The sequence below is a fragment of the Monodelphis domestica genome, chromosome 3, assembly GCF_027887165.1.
Source record: "Monodelphis domestica isolate mMonDom1 chromosome 3, mMonDom1.pri, whole genome shotgun sequence".
Classification (NCBI taxonomy): domain Eukaryota; kingdom Metazoa; phylum Chordata; class Mammalia; order Didelphimorphia; family Didelphidae; genus Monodelphis; species Monodelphis domestica.
In genome coordinates, this window is record NC_077229.1 from 7,725,332 (window position 1) to 7,743,610 (window position 18,279).

The window sequence follows — 18,279 nt, forward strand, 5'->3', positions numbered from 1 at the left end:
AAGGTAGAGACTGCTCGCAGGAGGGCCCTGAAGGGTGAATGACCAGCAGGGGTGGTGGGTGGTGGTGGGGAGGGCAAACAAGGGGTGGGGCCTGGGCTTAGGGGGAAGGAAGCCATGGGCGGAGCCTAAAGGAGAGGCGGGATTTATGTGAGGGGCGGAGTCTGGGAGGGCCACCCTGCTGGCGTGGGCGGTGCACGGAGGCGGGGAGTAAAGGTCGGGGGTGGGGCGTAAAAGTAAGGTGGGGTTGGGCTAAGGGCTGGGGCTGAGGTGAGTGCTGGAGTGGGCGGGGCTGAGCTCCACTTGTGGGTGTGGCCTGGGCAAGGGGCGGGCAGTGAGGGCGGGGCCTGAACTGGGGGCAGGTTCTGAGTGTTTTAAACTAGACTTCTTAGCTTTATCTTCGCTTCCCCGCTCCGGGAGTCGCGTGGCACTGGGCTTCTGCACAGCTTGTCCTGTTCTCTAGGAGGTGAGGTCCCTGTCCCTGTGGGCGGGCTCTGGAAAGGGGCCGCCCCGGCCCCACCTGAACTCTCTTCAGTCTTCTCCCCTCCTCAGCACTTCTCCTCCCGCTCTTATCCCTCCCCTCCCCCATCCGTCTCCCCTTCCCCCCAGCTCTAGGCCCTTCTCCTGCCTCCCCCCCCCATTCTGGGGCTTGTTCCTGGGACTGGAGCCTCAGACGCCCCTCCCCCCTCCAGCTCAGGGCCCCGCCCCGTCTTCCCGGCTTTGCCAGGATTGCTGGGGGTCACAGCACGCCTCCCCTTCCCCCCCCACCCCCCCCCCCCCCCGACCTCTCGGGCACCCAGAACCCAGCGGGCCACCCACCAGGCGCTTCCTCAGTGTTGCTGGGGCTGCCCTGGGTCCTGGGCACACACAAGCTCTCCCCCGGGACCCCTGGAGTGGGGAAGCCTGGGGGCATTTCCAAGGGGGTGTCTGGGAGCTGACCGGAAGGAGCTGCTGAGCCCCCTCACGGGACCCTTTTCCTTTCCAGCGCCGCTTTCCGGGACCCCCCTGGCCTGGGAGTGCGGAGCATGGAGGAGAGTGGAGAGGGCGCCGGGCTGGAGCCCTGGAGGCCCCCCGAGGTAAGCCGCAGCGGCCTCTCCTGACGTGGAGCCTCAGGCCCGGGGGTTGTTGGGTAATTTTATCTATGCCCGGGTTCGCCATTTAGAGAAACTGAGTCAGGAGAGGGTCAAGTCTCCCAATAAAGCCAGAGCTCCTCTCCAGACCAGAAGACCCTGCGCGTGCGCGCCGTGAGAGACCTCGGGAACCCCAAAGAATTTGGCCAAACCGTACAAATGTTAGGGTCTGTTTAGGGGCCAAAGGAACAGAACAGACGAGGCAATGGGCACAGAGAGGTAGTTTATTGCAACACACTTCACCCGCGCAGGGAGGAGCCCAAAGGGAGTTCCTCCCCCAAGCAACTTTCAAGGCAGGCTTAGTATATAAGCCTCAGGGTGGAGAGGTCAATGCGGTTATCACACAAGGGTTGGCCTAGGAAGGGTGCTTATCTACACCGGGCTCGTTGGCCTGGTTCCCTTTCAGGCCACACTTTTTTTTTTCTCAGCGGCTTGGAGTCCCCGGGTCCGTGGTTGTTGGGTGATTATCATGGCTGGGGTCAAAGGTCAGAGCCCCCCCCCCCAGCCATGAGCAATACTGAGCATGCTCAAGACTGAGCGCATGCTCTCCTCCAAGGCAATCTGCACATACCAAGTGTTCCCCTCGCCCATAGCTAGGGCTGGACTGCTACATCTCCCCCTTTTGTTTGACACACAAATGAATAGTGTAGCAACATCACAGCATTAACAAACACAAACACTCTGGTGCATAATCATATTCTGTATAACTTAGATGTACCAATCCAGAGTGAACCTCAGCATAGACTGATCCAGTGATCAATCTTAAACATCCCCAACTGACCTTTCTCTCTGCCTGTCGGCATTTCACAATCAATGCAACAGTCTTAGTAGATATAAAAATGTGAAGAAAATGATTTCCGCGCTACTGATCCTGGTCTAATGAGGTAGAATTCTATGGCTCACCTGACAGGTGCAATAACCAAACACGCCACCATTCACAGTCTGGACTATCAGAAGTTGTCAGTCTTTCCAACAGTCAGCAAAATACCATCTCTGGAGACGAAGGATGAGTCCTTCCTTTCTCTCGTCCTGATTCTGCATCTTGGGGATCTCTCCATGCTCACTGCCAGATGCCTGCCACCTAGGAAACTGGTTGGTAGCCCGATGGCAGGACATCCAGCGACTGAGGGGGTCAGTACGCCACGTCTCTGCATTTCCCAACCCCAAACATCCATTTCATAATCGTGGCTGAGGCTGTCTGGTCCATGATGAAAGCTTCATTATGATTCCCCTGACACGCAATCAGACATCACTCTCCAGAATGGTCATCTGAAAATTAACAATTGCTGTCATGTTCTCGTGTTCACCGACTGTCAGGTGACTGTAATTCTAGAAATCTTTGCACCTTCATCATTCTGGATCAGAGCATCAACAGTGCTTTCCTTGTACTTAAAATTCTGGCAATAATTGTGCAACAGAAAAATCAAAGTTGAATACTTGAAAATGAATCAAAAGTGTTCTCTCAAATGAACATACTGATCTCTATGAGATTCCTCTCCCTTTTCTTTTTGTTTGTGTGTTGGGAGAGATCCCTTCAAAGAAAAACATCCTCTCTGAACAATTCTGGAGGAGCGTGTTATCACATGTCAAATGATCTTAGAAAATTGATCCTGGGAACCTGATCCCAAAATTAATACAAGATTCTCTTGGCTCTACTGAGCCAATAAAATATCAGAACTTACATTCCCAATGATTCCTAATTCCTGATCTAAATAGATCAAAATTTGCTTTGTATGTGAACATAATTTTGCACCATTACAGGCCTTGCAAAAACATTAATACATCGATCACTGTGCAATTTTTAACAAATACCAATATTCCCATACACTTTACATTCTGATTTGTAGCTTAAATAACCATGATGGTGATAATGAAGCAATATTTCAAGTTCTGACTGCATATTCCTCATGTCATTCTTATTTAAATCTCTGCTTGTATAGATAAACCCATCAACATGATAACCAAGCCTATACCATTACCAATATTTGCAAAATTCATTCCACCAAACCAATGTTTGGGTAAATAGAAGCTTAAGTTGTTTTTTACGTAGAAACAATTTCTACAGTTTCTTGTACCAATAGAATTGACATAGCCTTTTCTTTCCTAGTTGTTAGTGTATAATATTCAATGTGAGAATAACTCAGGTTCCTGATTAAAGATTTCCTAGTGTCTTTTCCCTGATCTCTCATCCTTTGAGAGTAACATCAGTGTCATCTGTCCATTAGACATGTCGGTGCAGCATCTTCTGCTTAGCACCTCATGTTTGTTGTCAGAGGTATCAGCTCTATGCTATGAGTGAGAGTTGTCTGTCTCCTCCTCTTTGGAGAGTCATACTGAGGTCTGTACCCTTGTGGATAACAGCATTTCTCACAATGCAAGTGGTAGATTCACAATGCATACAATATACATTCCTTTTGACAGCATCATATACAAAATACAGGGTATACATTAGTCGCTAAACAATTGTAGCTGCTTCATCTCAATCCCATAGCAAAGCCTTTGGAGTGTGGGATGTATCTGGTGTCTTGTACAGACACGAGTGTGATTTAGTCCTTCTGAGTTAGCATACTCGATGTTGCTCTGGGTACCACATCCCAATGGATGTCAGCCTGACAAGTGTCCATCAGTGGTCTAATAGCAAACGTCTCTGATAGTGTGATGTCATTGCTCTGGAGTGATACTAGTCACCAGAGAAGTGTCCTTCCAGCATGCCTGGATTGTGGCCGGCATGCAGATAGCTGATGCCATCACCTTCCGTCTGCTTCTCTTCCTGGTCTGTCAGCTGGCATGAAGCATGACGTGGGTGACCAGATGTTTTCATTATCTGTGAACATACAACCAAGACCTCAGCCCAACGTTATCATCCCCTTGGGTCCCTTACAGTCTTAATAGCTCAATGATATTCAACCCAATTCAGGTATCTCACACAATGTGATCTTTATCATTACATTCGATACTGATTATTACAAAGCTTTAACTTATATTCCTTCTGGGGTGTAGAAGAGATAGATGGTTAGTGATGCCACATCCACCTCTTTTCCTTATGAAAGTGGAAATGTCACAGCTAAACAACATTGACTTCTAGATAAGTTTGATTCTAATAAAAATCTGTTGTTTGCAAATATAATGTACCCTTTAAGACCATAATCATAATTGCATGTTGGATAGTAATACCCATTTGTGCTGCAGGTGGACAGCATTCCTTATCCTGTCATAACATTCCCAATTGTACCCTTTTGATATTTGATCAAATTTGGCTAACATGGAACAGTTCCCATAATCATAAAAATATCCTACTAGAAATCACTTATGATTGGACCCTTGTGTGCTGGGATCTCAAGCCTTTGTCTGCCTGCACACACTTTTTGCTATTTGAAAAAATTTCCCCTTGAGCAGTTATTAAAATTGTAGCATTGCCTTAAGCTGTACAAGTATGCACAGAATTATCAAACAGTTGCACAGGAGTTGTTGTATCAGAACTGCTGCAATTAGCTTCATAACTGAAAAGATCTTGATACTGTGACTAAAATCATTACTTTCATCTGCTAAGTCTGCAAACCTTCACTGCAGAAATAAATCCAATTGGGCCAGTGACCTTTGAACTTGCCTTATTATCACGGGTCTCTTTGCAATCTCGTGATCAGCTTCAACATCTGCCATTGGAATACATGCTAGTACTGCCTCTTTCAAGGCCTTAATCAATCTCTGTACTGACTAACAGAGTCCTTGGTAACTTTAATAATGAGCCGCTGGTAAACAGACTGAATCCTTCTGACCATGCTTCCACCCTGCCGAGCACGTGTCTTATTTTCCACAGTAAAAGCTCTTCCAGTTATAAATCGTTTGCTCTCTGGATACAGGTGCATTAATACGCCCACTAAAACGTTCCTGAACTGCATACAGGCTGTTTGAATAATCTCTGCCCAGTTATTATCTTGTTGCTCTTATGTCCTGCTTAGAAAAGTGTTAATGATTCCTCCATAGTTCAAACTAGAAAGCCTTAGAAATTCCTTTAAATCGTATTCCACTTCATGCTTATTATATCTCAGTATTAAATTTTCCTTCTAGCCAATTACAGCGTTAGTGATCAAAGTTGCCACCTCAGTTGCTCTGATGCTCTCTTCCACGTGGCTCAAGCCACGTGGCCGGTAGAGAAAAAAATTTCAAGCTGCTTCAGATTGAAGCCCAAACCTTAAAAATGTTCTGTTTGCAGGAGGTGAAGGGCCAGTATTGGTGCATCAATGGTCCTCCCGGGACCGTGGGCCCCACTGCCCGGACAGGGAGGGCCACCGTGGAGGATGGTTGGGCGGCTTCCTCCTGCGGGGGGGGGTGCGTCCCCTCGTCCGGTGGGCTGGGGGAGGAGCGGGTGGTCCCAGGGGTGGTGCTTGAGCTTCCCCTGGGGAATGGGGGCAAAAGGGGGGCTGGTGGGTTATAGGGGGGCGGTAGGGGAAGATCCAATAGAGGCTCCTCAGGGGCTGGGAGGACGGGGGGGGGGTGCCGAGGGGTCCGGCTGTTTGCCCCCAGCGGTGGCGGCGGCTCGTTGGTCTAGGGTGAGTGCCAAGGCCTGTATCAGGTCCGTGTAGGGCTGGAGCCAAGGCGGGGGATCTTGGGCCAGGGATTGCCATGTGAGGATGTACGGCATTTGGTCGGGGTGCCCCTCCTTCCCAGGAAGCAGGATCCTCGCCCTCACGGCTGAGATGACGGCCCATCCCACGTACCCCCAGAGGGCCAGCCCACTCCAAATGTGGGCCATTCCACGTTAACGAAGGCTTGGAGTTTTCCTTTCTTCACTCCTAATCCCGTGCCCGCCGCCCTCTTTTTAAAATCCCCAAATGCCGGAGGACCAGGTCGATAGGCTGGCTTTGAGAGTTTCCCATTCTCGTTTAGTGAAAGTAGTAAGAAAGATGAGGAGGCAGATAAGGAGAGAAAGGAAGGTGAGAGATATAAGGCCACGCGTGGTGAGAAGGAATTCAAGGGGACCGTCAGCCGGGTTAGTGTTCCTGCGGCGGGGGAATAGCCCAAACAAATTAGGGTTAAGATTGGGCTTTCCCATGTGCCGGCGGCCGAGTGAGGCATCCCTCAGTCGATGCGCCGGCATACTACAACGAGTGGGACTCAAACCCACTGAAGGACTTGAACCTAAAACTGTGGCCCCACAACCAAAATAGGACTCGAACCTGGGGCCAGTACCTGCAGGGTTTTGTGGGGTATGCGTTGGGAGGGAAGGGCGCCTCTTCCCGTATCCAACACCCTGTTTATCGTAGCGTCGAGATGAGACTCGAACTCAGGACACTATGAAAGGACTCGAACCAAGATTTGGTAGAAACCGAAATTAGCGGGTAGGGTTGGGAGGGGTAGCAGGAGGGGTCAATGGGATGGCTCTCGCTTCCTCGGTTTCCCAGCTGGGCCCCTCGTGGGGAGACAGAACCGCAGTACCGCCAAGTCCACATTCAGAAACAGGTCTGGAGTTCAACCGAGTCGCGGGCAAGCCCTCACCCTGGAACGGAGTGGACCCGTGACGCTTAGGACAGGTGTGTCGTGTAAACTCCGACCAGGAGCACAGTGTGACACCCTTTGCCTGTATGCGTTTCACGGGGTTTTCCTCCAGCCTTAAAGTATGCCACGCTCTCTCATTCACTCACACACTCAAGCCCAGAACCTCGCAGTTTCGGTTTCAAAAAAGCCAATAGGGGTCCCGGAGGCTTACCTGTCGGCGTAGGTCTCCTGCTCTCCGTCTGTGGTTCCTGGACTCCCTGGGGACGAGCCCCCATATGTTAGGGTCCGTTTAGGGGTCCAAAGGAACAGAACAGACGCTGCAATCCGCACAGAGAGGTGGTTTATTGTAACCCACTTCACAGGTGCAGGGAGGAGCCCAAAGGGGGTTCCTCCTTGAAGCAATTTTTAAGGCAGGCTTATATACCCTTGGGGCTGACCATGGAGCTTACCGCTGAAATCCTGCTTCTTTCCAGCCGAGGTAACGGAACCTTGAACCCTCCTAGAAGGGGGAGGGGACTTTTCAAAAATTGTAGAACATTTTCAAACATTGTAGAAGCCCCTTACCTGACATGGAGCCTCAGGCCCCGGGTGTAGACACTCCTCTCCTGACAAGGAGGCTCAGGCCCCGGGTGTAGACACTCCTCTCTCTCCTAACATGGAGACTCAGGCCCAGGTGTAGACGCTCCTCTCTCTCCTAACATGGAGACTCAGGCTCAGGTGTAGACGCTCCTCTCTCTCCTAACATGGAGACTCAGGCCCAAGTGTAGACGCTCCTCTCTCTCCTAACATGGAGACTCAGGCCCAGGTGTAGATGCTCCTCTCTTTCCTAACATGGAGACTCAGGCCCAGGTGTAGACGCTCCTCTCTCTGCAGGGCTCCAAAGTCACTTTCGTTTCCCCTTTTGAACTCAAACCCTTCCCTGAAGCCCCGTCCTGGGGCTCCTGCTGGGCCTCTTCTTCAGGACAACCTGCAGCTCCTTCCTGGTTGGCCGCTTCTCCCCTGTGGACGGCAGGTTCCGGCTCCGGCCCGGCTCCCTCCCTTCCTTCTGGGCCGAGAAGTCGGGTCTCTTTTGGGCCCAGCACGTGCCCAGGCCCAGTTGGGAGGCTTCTGGACAGGCTGGGGAAGCTGGAATGGCGAGGCCCAGAGGAAGGAGGACGTCCAGGAAGCAGGAGCAGCTGGTCTCGAGGCTGGGTTCTGGGTTCTGGGTTCTGGGCTCCACCGAGGGCCCGGCTGGGACGGCCCACCGTCAGCTGGCATCGAGTCCTTGAAGGCCAGAATCAGGCCCGAGTGCAGGACACGGACAAGAAGGGCTCCTGAGCAGATGCAGAGGACACACTTCCAGGCAGGACGGGATCCCCCATGGCTGCTCCAGCCCAGGCTGGCTCCAGCCATTGTCCTAAAATGGCGCCTGACCCCGTGTCCCCCCCAGCCTGGGTTCTGTTCTCTTGACAGCCCAACAGAGACTCCTTTGGGCCTTCACAGGCCTCCACAGCCTGGCTGCCTCCCCATGGCCAGGCCTCCATCACCTCCTCCTCCTGTATTCTTCCAGGCAGCCTGAGGCCTTGGTGGAGGCCCTCCATCACCCCCATGTCCCGTCTCTTGTTCCTCAGTGCCTGGCATGTGCTTGGCCCCTCACAAGTGTCCTTTGCTGGTTCTGCTGCCTTTGGGACATGTCCAAAGGGGAACCTGAGCTGTTTCAGTGGTTGGCAGCATGGCCTGCTGGGAAGGGCTGTGGACGGGCCTAGAGACAGGGAGGGGACCAGCTCTGACCCTGTCTGTGTGACCATGAACAACCCCCCCACCCTTCTGAGCCTCAGTTTGCTCATCTGTAAATAGGAACAAGAAGGACTTGCCTTCCCAAGGAGATGGTGAGAGAAGTGTTGGCCAGACCTTGGCTGTCACCAGTCATGTGCATGGCATCTCCCCATTAGACTGGGGGCTCCTTGAGGCCAGGCTCTGTGTTGGCCCTTCTTTGTATGCCCAGGGCTTGGCCCAGAGCCTGGCACAGGGCAAACTCCCTCAGTGCTGGCTGACTGGTCAGTGACTGTTCTTTGTGTCCTGATTCAGAATCCAGGACATCCTGAGGGTGGGAGCCAATCTTGGTAGAGTTTGTCTGATCACTGGGAGCCCAGGCTGGGGTCTGAATCAGCCCTTGTCCTTCCTGCCCACTTCCCTCCTTTCCAAGGACCCTCTGGGCTGCAGTTCTCGGCTGAGCCCATTTATATGTTGTTTCAGACCTCCATGATGTTCAAGGATGTGACTGTGGACTTCACTTGGGAAGAGTGGGGACTCCTGGGCCCTCCCCAGAAGGAGTTGTACTGGGAGGTGATGCTGGAGAACTACAGGAACCTGGTCTGCCTGGGTGAGGAGGGCTCCTCTGGCGCCTGGGATCTGCCCATGGAAGGGAATCTACTTCCTTCTTCTAGGCCCTGTTGTTAAATTTATGGTTGGACTGAATATTTAATTTAGTGGTTGCCAGGGATTTAAATTCTAAATCCCAATGAAATACTCAAGTCAGAATAGAATTTTATGGTGGTTTATTTACAATAGAAAGAAGAAATTAAGAATGAGGGAGAAAGAGAAAAAGGGAAGAACTGCTCCAGCCTGGCCTGTGCCAGGGGGAGTTCAGAGGCCTCAGTTAAGGTGCCTTCCCAGAAGATTAACTCTAGCTCAGCTTCTGGCCATGAGGCCTTCTCCAAGATGAGGGGTCTCCTTGGAGGCTGGTGCCTTCAGAAAGGTCAAAGGAAAGGGAAGTCAGCCTTATCACTTACCACGTGGCCACCTAAGGGAAGCAGTCTCAGAACCTATGCTTCACCAAGTCAAGTTCCATCACCCAAAACCACAAAAGCCTCCCTCACAGGAAGTGATGAGAAATATAAAGGCAGTTCTTTATATCACTTCCTGTGTCTCACATGTACTAATGGTGGCTTTACCTTGGCTTAGGACAGCCCAGGGGGTCAGTCAGTTGTTTCTGATTTGTCACTTGATAGCACATGCAGGTCACAGACCATCCTCCCTAATACTTAATCCTTAAGTGGGGGTGTATACATTTCTGAATGCTAAAATTCTAAACACTAAGCAGGGTGGAGCAAATCTAAAATTCACATTGTCCAGGGTGTAGCAGGGATTCTCTGGCCTGTAATGCCTGAGCACTTTTTATGCTTGCCAGGCCAGAAGCCAGGCTGCCCCTGTTGTGAAAGGCTCTTGTTTTGTTTGTCTAGGAATGAAGTGCTTTACTGTGTGGTCCCAGCCCAGCTCTGCTCCCTCAGGCCACAAGGGGCCTTCTCAAGGCTCAGGAGAAGTACTTTACAGCAAGCCGGCCAGCAGCCACTGCATAAAAGGGAATAACTACTAGATTATGATTTTGAGGAGGAGAAAGAAGCCGGAGAGAGGGTGATAAACTAAGGCAGACACCAGAGATCAGATTGCAGGGAGGAACCGCACAGATGAGCTCCTGTTATCTTTCTTTGTAGGGTACACCATTAAGAAAGATAAAAATAATCAACAATACGTGAATCAGGTATGAGATTATAGATCAGATGAGAAAAGGAGCCGCTGACAGATTGAGAGCCTAAACTCTGAGTGCAGTTTGCACTGGCCTGCTGTCAGGTGTGAAGGAAGGAAAGATGAAAGAAAGAAGATCTTTAGAGAGAACAATGGGGCTCCATAGAGGGAGTGATTCCTTGGCTCCTGGAGCCAAGTTCCAAGTAAGAGAAAAGAAAGGTAAGAGGGTCTATCTGGCTGTTCCTCCTTTTTTATTAGGATAATGAGGTAAGAGGTACGTAATGCATATGCAACAGCACACAGTGGATTGCCATTGGTTCAAATGTAAATTACGGCAAGTTCCAGGCTTGGAGTATTCTAACCAGGTGAAGACAAAGAAGCCTGGATTCGTGCCAGAATGTTAAGAATGCTGAGATCAAAGGTCGAGACCTTTACTGCCATGCACAGGTCTGACCATGCGTTTCTTAATACAATTCCATAGATCAAACATCTATCTTATACATACACATGTGTGGACTGTTACATACTTGAAGTCAGGAAAGCTCCCAATACCTCAGTATTGAATGGATCAAATGAACCCTTGTCTTTCAGAACCCCTCTCCATTCCTTGTTCCATTCCTGTGTCTTCCCAGGAAAACAAACCAGATCAGCTTTGAGATATTTTCTGAGCTCCTGCATGGCACTCAGGGTCCTTTACTAGCTTGTTTCTAAGAGTCTGAGAGGTTTGGTTTCTGAGATCATTCTCCCTCTTCATCACTCTGCACTTTCCCATGACTAGGCCTTGCTGATTCCTACCAAGATGTGAGGATCTCTGAGCTGGAGTCAGGGGAACCACATTGGATTCCACCTGGTGGTGTCCTAAGAAGATGCTGGCCAGGTGAGTGAGGGAGCGGATGAGTGCCTGACCCTGGTGAGGACACAACAACCCATACACAGCTCTGCTGGTCATTCATCTCTCAGCTCACAGAAAATAGGCTCCTGTGTGATCCCCTCAGTGACCTTTTCGGTCAGTAACTCCTCTCCCCATCATAGATTCCACAGATAATTCCTTCCTGCTTCTTCCTCCACTTTGTTTGGGATCTTTGCCTCAAAAGGTATGGATAGAAATCATCAGGTTCTGCTGGTGCCTTTTTAGTATCAGAAAGCCATTCTTCCGTGGGTAGAGCTTTGGGTTGTTTTAGTCTATTTTAGAAAGTAAAATGGAATTCTTCAGTTAGAGCTACACATAAATTCTTTTTCTTAGATCCCCTGATCATATTCCGATGACTCCTTCCAGAGGTCTAATTCAGGTGAAGATTTTGCTAGGTATGTGTGTATATAAAACAATTATAAATTATATTTATATATATACACATAAACATGCATAGACACGTATATTCCAGGTTACATGGTTCATAATGATGTTGGGGAGCCAGCAATCATCCCCACCTTCACTGATTCTGAGGCCCTGCATCAGTTTTCCCACCTTCAGCTAATTCAGTATTATTGGTCCATATCAAGGGAAAAGCTGGGTGAATGCAAAGAAATTTTAGAAGACACATAAACTCATTTCATATGTACACAGTGTGTAATATTTAAAAGTATGAGGCTGGTTGTATTTTAATAACTTTATCAAATCAAAAGTAGTAGTAGTAGTGAAGAGGGAAATTAGGAGAGAGATACTTAGCTTTCTAATCTACAGGTGCTATTTGGGTCTCTAGCTAAACTTTGACAAGGGTCCCCTTAGCTTCTTCATGAGCAGACCAAGCCCCAAAGACCTTCTGGTCTCCACTTTTAAGCTCTTTTCTCCACCCACTAACTCTCACATGTCACTTCTTAGGAAACAACCATAGTTTTTAATTTGCCTGGGCCGCCTGGGGTGCAGTGCTTGTGCAATCAGTTTCCTGTATCATTGGTTCCTTGGTTCTTTAACTTCCTTTCTCTGAGGGCTTATCTATACCTGAATTTACTCAGTGGTCTTTAACCTCCTTTGTTTAAAAAAAAAAGTGACACCGGAGAGAGAGAAATTTGCTTTCAGTAAGTGTTTATAATAACCAGATTGTTGGAGAAAGTGATGCTTAGACAAAAGCTAATTCATCCAAGGAAAAGTTTATACTCTTTCTTTCTTTCATTCTTTCTTTCTTTCTTTCTTTCTTTCTTTCTTTCTTTCTTTCTTTCTTTCTTTCTTTCTTTCTTTCTTCTCTCTCTCTCTCTCTCTCTCTCTCTCTCTCTCTCTCTCTCTCTCTCTCTCTCTCTCTCTCTCTCTCTCTCTCTCTCTCTTTCTTTCAGGTTGGGAATCGAGGCCTCAGACCAAGGAGTCAGCTCCCAAGATGAGTATTTCTGTGAAAGTCTTATTCCAGGAAAAGTTCTTGGAGGATGATCCAAGAATCTGCAACATGGGGAAAGCCTGGGTGTGTGATGGCAGGTTGGAGAAAAAGCAGAACATTGAAGGGAAACCTTCTGGACCAATAAAAATAATCCAAATAGAATCTCCCAATGAGGCCAGAGGCTCTGAATACAATAAATTCAGTCCAACCTCTAGCCCAGAGCCAGACCTTTTTCCACAACAGGGAGCACCTGTAGTTATGAAGTGCCAGAAAGGAGATAACCAGAGAGAGAGTTCCACCATGTATTCGAACGAAGGACAATGTGATCAAATCTATTCCAGGAAGAAGTGTTTTAAGGTTAACAAATGTCAGAAAGTGCTGGGTCATGATTTGGGCTCCATAAAAAAACATGGAATTCATTCTGAAGAGAAAGTTCATGAAAGGGGGAATTCTTTCCTTCGTATTAATGAATTTGGTCCATACCAGACAACTGATAGGGGAAAACTCTGTAATGACCTGTCTAAACATAGGAAGACAAGTCTTTCTGAATACTCTCATCTTCAGAGTACAGAGAGACGGTACAACTGCAGTGAATGTGGAAAGGCCTTCCAGCAAAAGGGGGCTCTTGAAGCACATTACAGAATCCATACTGGAGAGAAACCTTTTAAATGCAGTCAATGTGGTAGGGCTTTCTGCCAAAAGACAGATCTTATCCGACATGTTAGGATTCATACTGGAGAGAAACCTTTTAAATGCAGTAAATGTGGGAAAGCCTTTTCTAGGAGCACAAACGTAACTTTACATCAGAGATCTCATACTGGAGAGAAACCCTTTGAATGCAGTGAATGTGGGAAGACTTTCCGGTCAAGCTCTCACCTTTCAGAACACAGGAGGAGAACTCATGAAGGATTAAGACTTCATGAATGCAACGTGTGTGGGAAAACATTCTCTCGGAAGTATGACCTTACTAATCACAGTAGAATTCATACTGGAGAGAAACCCTATGAATGCAGTGAATGTGGAAAGGCCTTCCGCCTGAAGACAGGTCTTACATATCACTTCAGAATTCATACTGGAGAGAAACCCTATGAATGCAGTAAATGTGGAAAGGCCTTTTATAGAAAGCAAGATCTTATCAAACATAATAGGATTCATATCAGAGAACAACCCTTTTAATGGAACCTTTGTGGGAAAGGTTTTCCCTGGAGAAGGTCATTGACCCCAAATCAGAGAATTCATCCTGGAGAGAAACCTTATGAATGAAAATATTGTGGGAAAGCCTTTCCCAGAAGCTCTGCAGTGACTGCCATCAGGGAACTGATACTGGAGAGAAACCCTATAGTGCAATGAATGTGGAAAGGCCTACTTCCAAAATAAAAATATTTCATTGGTTGAAAGAACAATACATGCCCAAAGGAAATCTTAGGAATGTAATTCATGTGGAAAGACATCCCTTTGGATCACAGCTGCTTCCTCAACATACAAGAATTCTTGATGAAGAGAACCTTGTTAATATAATCATTGAAGCAATACTTTCTTTGGAAGGGATTCCTTGATAAATTTCCTTCATATTGGAAGGAAACCATAGAAATCTGGGGCCGGTAAAAAGCCCTTCTGTTGATGATGTTGAACCATTTCTCCTTATTAGAAGAGGCATTGGATAGAGATACCAAGGAGGCACATACTCTCAGGTAGCCAGAATATTGACTGATTTTCCTTGACATCATGGAATTTTTTTTCCTTGGGGAGAGGAAGTATTATTCTTTCCAAGGAAACCCCATGGACAAAGGCCACAGGATCCCAAAGAGTCTGATGCCACTGAATGACCAACAACATGATTATTGCTGACCATTTTTAACACTGGGGTACAGTGCGTAGAGTGCTGGGCCTTGAGTTGGGCAGGCTCATCTTCTTGAGTTCAGATCTGGCCTCAGACAGTCAGTTACCAGCTATGTAACCCTGAACAGAGCCTTGACTGCCTCGATTCCTCTTCTGTAAACTGAGCTGGAGAAGGAAATGTCAAACCACTTCAGTGTCTTTGCCAAGAAAACTCCAAATGAGGTCAGGAAGAGTTGGACACGACTGAACAATAACAACAAATATCGGGAGTTGTGGGTGAAAAGCCCCCTGTCCCCTTCTGTGAGGATTAGATTTTAATGTTAGCAGTAGTCTTGAGAGAATCACAATTGTAATTCCAAACTAGTTAAGTAACGTTATCATAAGTGATGCTTTTAGTAGAAGGATTAAAGGTTTTGAATTAAGTCAACAACTTTAGCACAACTAATCACAGAGAGAGGTGTGAGAGTCAGGGGCCAGGGACCCTCTGCGCCCCCTCACATAGGAGGGAGAGAGGAAGTGTCCACCCTGGCCCTGATTGCCCTCTTCCTCTGAGACCCCTCAGCTGGGGCTGGACCCTGCCAAGTGACTCTGACCCCCCCCCCTTGTCCTCCCCCTCCGGCCCTCCATGCAAGTCTCCCCTTTCGATGTCTAGGTTAGGGCACAGAGGTGAACTCCATCCTTTTCTCTGGGTCTGTACTCATTTGGAGGTTTGCTCTAACAAGATGGCAGCCGGACACAGACAGCTGGTGAGGGCTGGACTTGGCCATCTTTGACAACTTTGCTGTCAAAATCACACTTTCATTATCATGTCTAGAATCAGGTCCTCTGGCCTGGAGGAGGAGCCTGGCTGGAGCCCTTCTCAGCAGCCCTTCCAGCCCTCCCCGCAGTGCCCAGCCCTTTCCTTGGCCTAAAAATGCTCCTTTTCCCGGCAGGGCCTCACCTGATCTCCCCTAAAGTCCTTCGGAAGCCCTCCTGGCAGGCCTGACTGCCCAGGCCCAAGCCCGGGGCCTGGAGGGCAGGAGCAGAGCCTGTCCCTGGGCCATCCCTAGAGCTGGGGGACCCCCGGCCATTCCCGCTAACGGAGGGGGGGTCACACTGGGGGGGGGGAATGGCAGTGCCTGGGCCTGACTGGTGGAAGCTGGGGGGCTCATCCAGGCAGGGGCTACCAAGGCTGGGAAACCCCAGAACACGGTGGATGGGGGGCAGCCAGGGTTGACCCTAGAGCTTCCCCTGAGCAAAAGCAGTGACGGCGCCCCTGGAGGCCTGGCAGAGACACAGCTCTGAGTTCTGCTGGATTCCAGCCTGGCTGGGGGAGGGGCTGCACTCACCTGGGAGGGGGGGCCTCCCTCTGGCTGCGGGCTCTCTGCAGGGCCACCTTGGGGTCCTTCCGGGGGTGGCAGCCCAAGGGGGGGAGACTTCCTCTGTGTGTGCCTGGGGGGAGGGGAGAGGGAGGGTTCAGAGGGGCTCCCAGGCCCTTCCCTGGCCTCAGGGCAGACTCTTCCCCACAGGGCGGCACAGGGAGCCTCAGGCTGGGAAGGGCCTTGGACTGGCCAGGAAGAAGCCCCGCCCCCTCTGCCTCCATCTTTGGCTCCATTCCGAAGCTGCACTGGGTGTTTGTCCCTTTTCTGGGGTCCTTTAAAGTGATGGACAGACAGGGAGACAGCCCCTCCCCCCCCACAAGCATTTACAGTAGGGCCCCGGGCTCCTGCCCCACCTCTCTTTTGCACAAGCACCTCCCCCCCCCCCCCCCCAGCTCTAATTTGGACCTGGTCCGCCCAGGAATTAGGGAGCAGAAAGTGTCAGCTGTCAGGGCAGGGAGCCCGGGCCGCGCCTGGGCATCGACTCCTTCCCCTTCCTGTCTCACCCAGCAAAAGTCCCAAATCTGCAACTGTGAGCCTTCCCCGAGCTAAGACTACACGTGAAATGTGCAGAATGCCTTGGGGTGACAGGGGGAGGGGCCAAGACTTGTGTGATGCCAGAACCAAGGCATTCTGGGAAATGGAGTCCTCCCGCCCGGCCCCTGCGTGTAGCGCCCTGCCCTGCTTCTTCGAGAGCCTGGCACGCAGCAGGTGCATAATAAATCATTGATTGACTGACTGGTGGATCAATGGATCGATGCTTCCCCTGGTCTGGGCGGAGGGGCTGGGATCCCCGCTTCAGACGCACACAAAGATTCTCCCCTCCCCCCACCACGCAGTTGTTCCGGCCCAGCACACACCCCCTTGGCCGTCCTTTCTCGGGGCACTCGCTTTGGCCCGCACTCCCAGGCTCACTGACCGCGAACGGGTGCAGCCAGATCTTCCCCTTCCCCGGGACTTCGAGAGCAGAAAGTCTCAGCTGTCAGAGCCGGGAGTCCCGGCCCGCCCCTCCCCCTCTCACCTGGCAAAACTCCAAGGACAGCTGTACCCCTTCCCGGAGCAGAGACGGCCGCAGGAGATTCCCAGCATGCCTCTCCCCTCCCATGTTCCCCTCCTTGTTTAAGCCTCCTCTTCTGGGTCACAGTCAGGGCTGAGTCTGGGCTGCAGAAGACCCAGGAGGGCTCCCAAGTGTCCCAGGACACATTCGCACCCAGAACCTCTGCTCTCCAGGCAGGCTCTGTCCTTGGGGCCATCTGGCTGCCCTGGACTCAGCTTCTTCCCAGAGCTTTTCCCCCACATCCCTCCTGGTGCTTCCAGGCATTCCCCGCCCTGCTGCCCCCTAGCGGGGTCTCCCCCTCCCCTCCATGACCTCCCTGTGCCAGGAAGCGGCTTTTCCCTGTGCTTGTCAGAGCCCATCCCGCCCCCCCCAGACTGTCTTCCAGAGGGGGGGGTCCAGGGAGGCACTTGGGGGGCACAACTTCCGGGGCTGGTGGGGGGGGGGCGCCTCAGGGCATGGACGGCCCCCCATCCTCCAGGGCCTAAAGCAGAGCAGGAGGGGGTCTGGGGCCTTGTTAGCTCCCTGGGAGAGGAAGGGGGCATCTGGGAGGAAGAGGAAGCCAGCCTAATGGGTACATGAGGGTATGCAGACACAGGGAGGTGCAGGAGGGGAGCAGACTGGCATCTCTGAGCAACGTCTGCTGGGATTGAATGGCCGGGAGGGGGGGCAGAAGTCTGCAGAGGCCCCCTTGACTCTGCACTGGTCTTGGACCCTGACAGGTTTTTAGAGGCAGAGAGAGGAGGTTGGGGGGACTCGGGGCTCTCTTGAGGCGAGGAATCAGAGCTTCTGGATCTCAGCAGGCTCGGTACCCTTTTGACCCGCTTCTTTATGGGTCAGTCTTGACCTCCTCTGTCCCCCCAGAGGACCCCCAGCACCCCCTCCATCTCGGGGGACCTTCTGGCCTCTGCAGCCGCCTCCAGGAATGAGGGTGACGGAAAGAACAGTATAAATGGCCTCGCAGCCATAGAAAAGGGAACGCCCGGCCCAGGCTCTTCCCCTGCTTCATGCACAGCCTTCTGTCTGAGACTGGATCCCTCCTGCAAGCCCCCGGATCCATCTAAAGGGTTTCTGGAGGGATGCTGGAGGGGCGACTACATCCCTTTCCTTCTGACCTCGGTTCTGTCCACATACACCCGCGCACACAGACGGACGGGGCTTGGGTGTGGATCTCCTCTGCCTCTATCCCTGCGGTCACCCACAGTCCCAGCCCAGGGGCTCGTCCCCCCAGAGTCCCCCGAGCATCCTGGGCTGCTCCTCCCCCTTTCCTGGCTGTGCCCCTCCCCCGGCTCTCCCCTGGGTCTCTGAGGCCATCCCAGCTGAGTTTCCCTCCCATTCTCAGCCCGGACCTCCCCGACGAGCCACGACTCCCCCGCCACGGCTGCTGGGAAGAAAAAGGGCTTTTTGTGAGCCACGAAGGCCCTGCGGGACTCCCAGCGATCTGGAGCAACGATGCTCAACGGGCTCAGAGAGCCTCCACAGGCTTCCTGGCAGCGACTCCATTCCGGGCTCTGCATCCTGGGAGAGGAAAAGGATGCATTTGGGGACAAAGTGCTCCCTTGCGGCTCGGGGTGGGGGTGAGAGGCTGGGCAGGA

General features: G+C 51.1%; 1 protein-coding gene and 1 long non-coding RNA gene across 4 annotated transcripts; one reads left to right on the forward strand and one right to left on the reverse strand.

Annotated features, from left to right (window-relative positions):
* Positions 1 to 338: 338 nt before the first annotated feature.
* On the forward strand, positions 339 to 14,699 carry LOC103105758 (zinc finger protein 501-like). Of its 3 annotated transcripts, XM_056820490.1 has the most exons (5): positions 339 to 463; positions 983 to 1,073; positions 8,859 to 8,985; positions 10,906 to 11,004; positions 12,396 to 14,699. In XM_056820490.1, the coding sequence occupies exons 2-5, from the start codon at positions 1,023 to 1,025 to the stop codon at positions 13,607 to 13,609; spliced, it is 1,491 nt and encodes a 496-aa protein (XP_056676468.1). In that variant the 5' UTR covers positions 339 to 463; positions 983 to 1,022; the 3' UTR covers positions 13,610 to 14,699. The 3 variants fall into 3 exon arrangements, with proteins under 3 accessions (XP_056676468.1, XP_056676469.1, XP_056676470.1); XM_056820491.1 differs by lacking the exon at positions 339 to 463 and having other exon boundaries at positions 787 to 1,073; XM_056820492.1 differs by lacking the exons at positions 339 to 463; positions 983 to 1,073; positions 8,859 to 8,985; positions 10,906 to 11,004 and adding an exon at positions 11,307 to 11,432.
* LOC103105589 (uncharacterized) lies at positions 10,044 to 16,634 on the reverse strand. Its single transcript, XR_001629633.2, has 3 exons — positions 16,039 to 16,634; positions 15,601 to 15,703; positions 10,044 to 11,309 (listed from the first exon to the last, which is right to left on the reverse strand). It is a non-coding gene; the product is annotated as an uncharacterized LOC103105589 (long non-coding RNA).
* Positions 16,635 to 18,279: the final 1,645 nt, after the last annotated feature.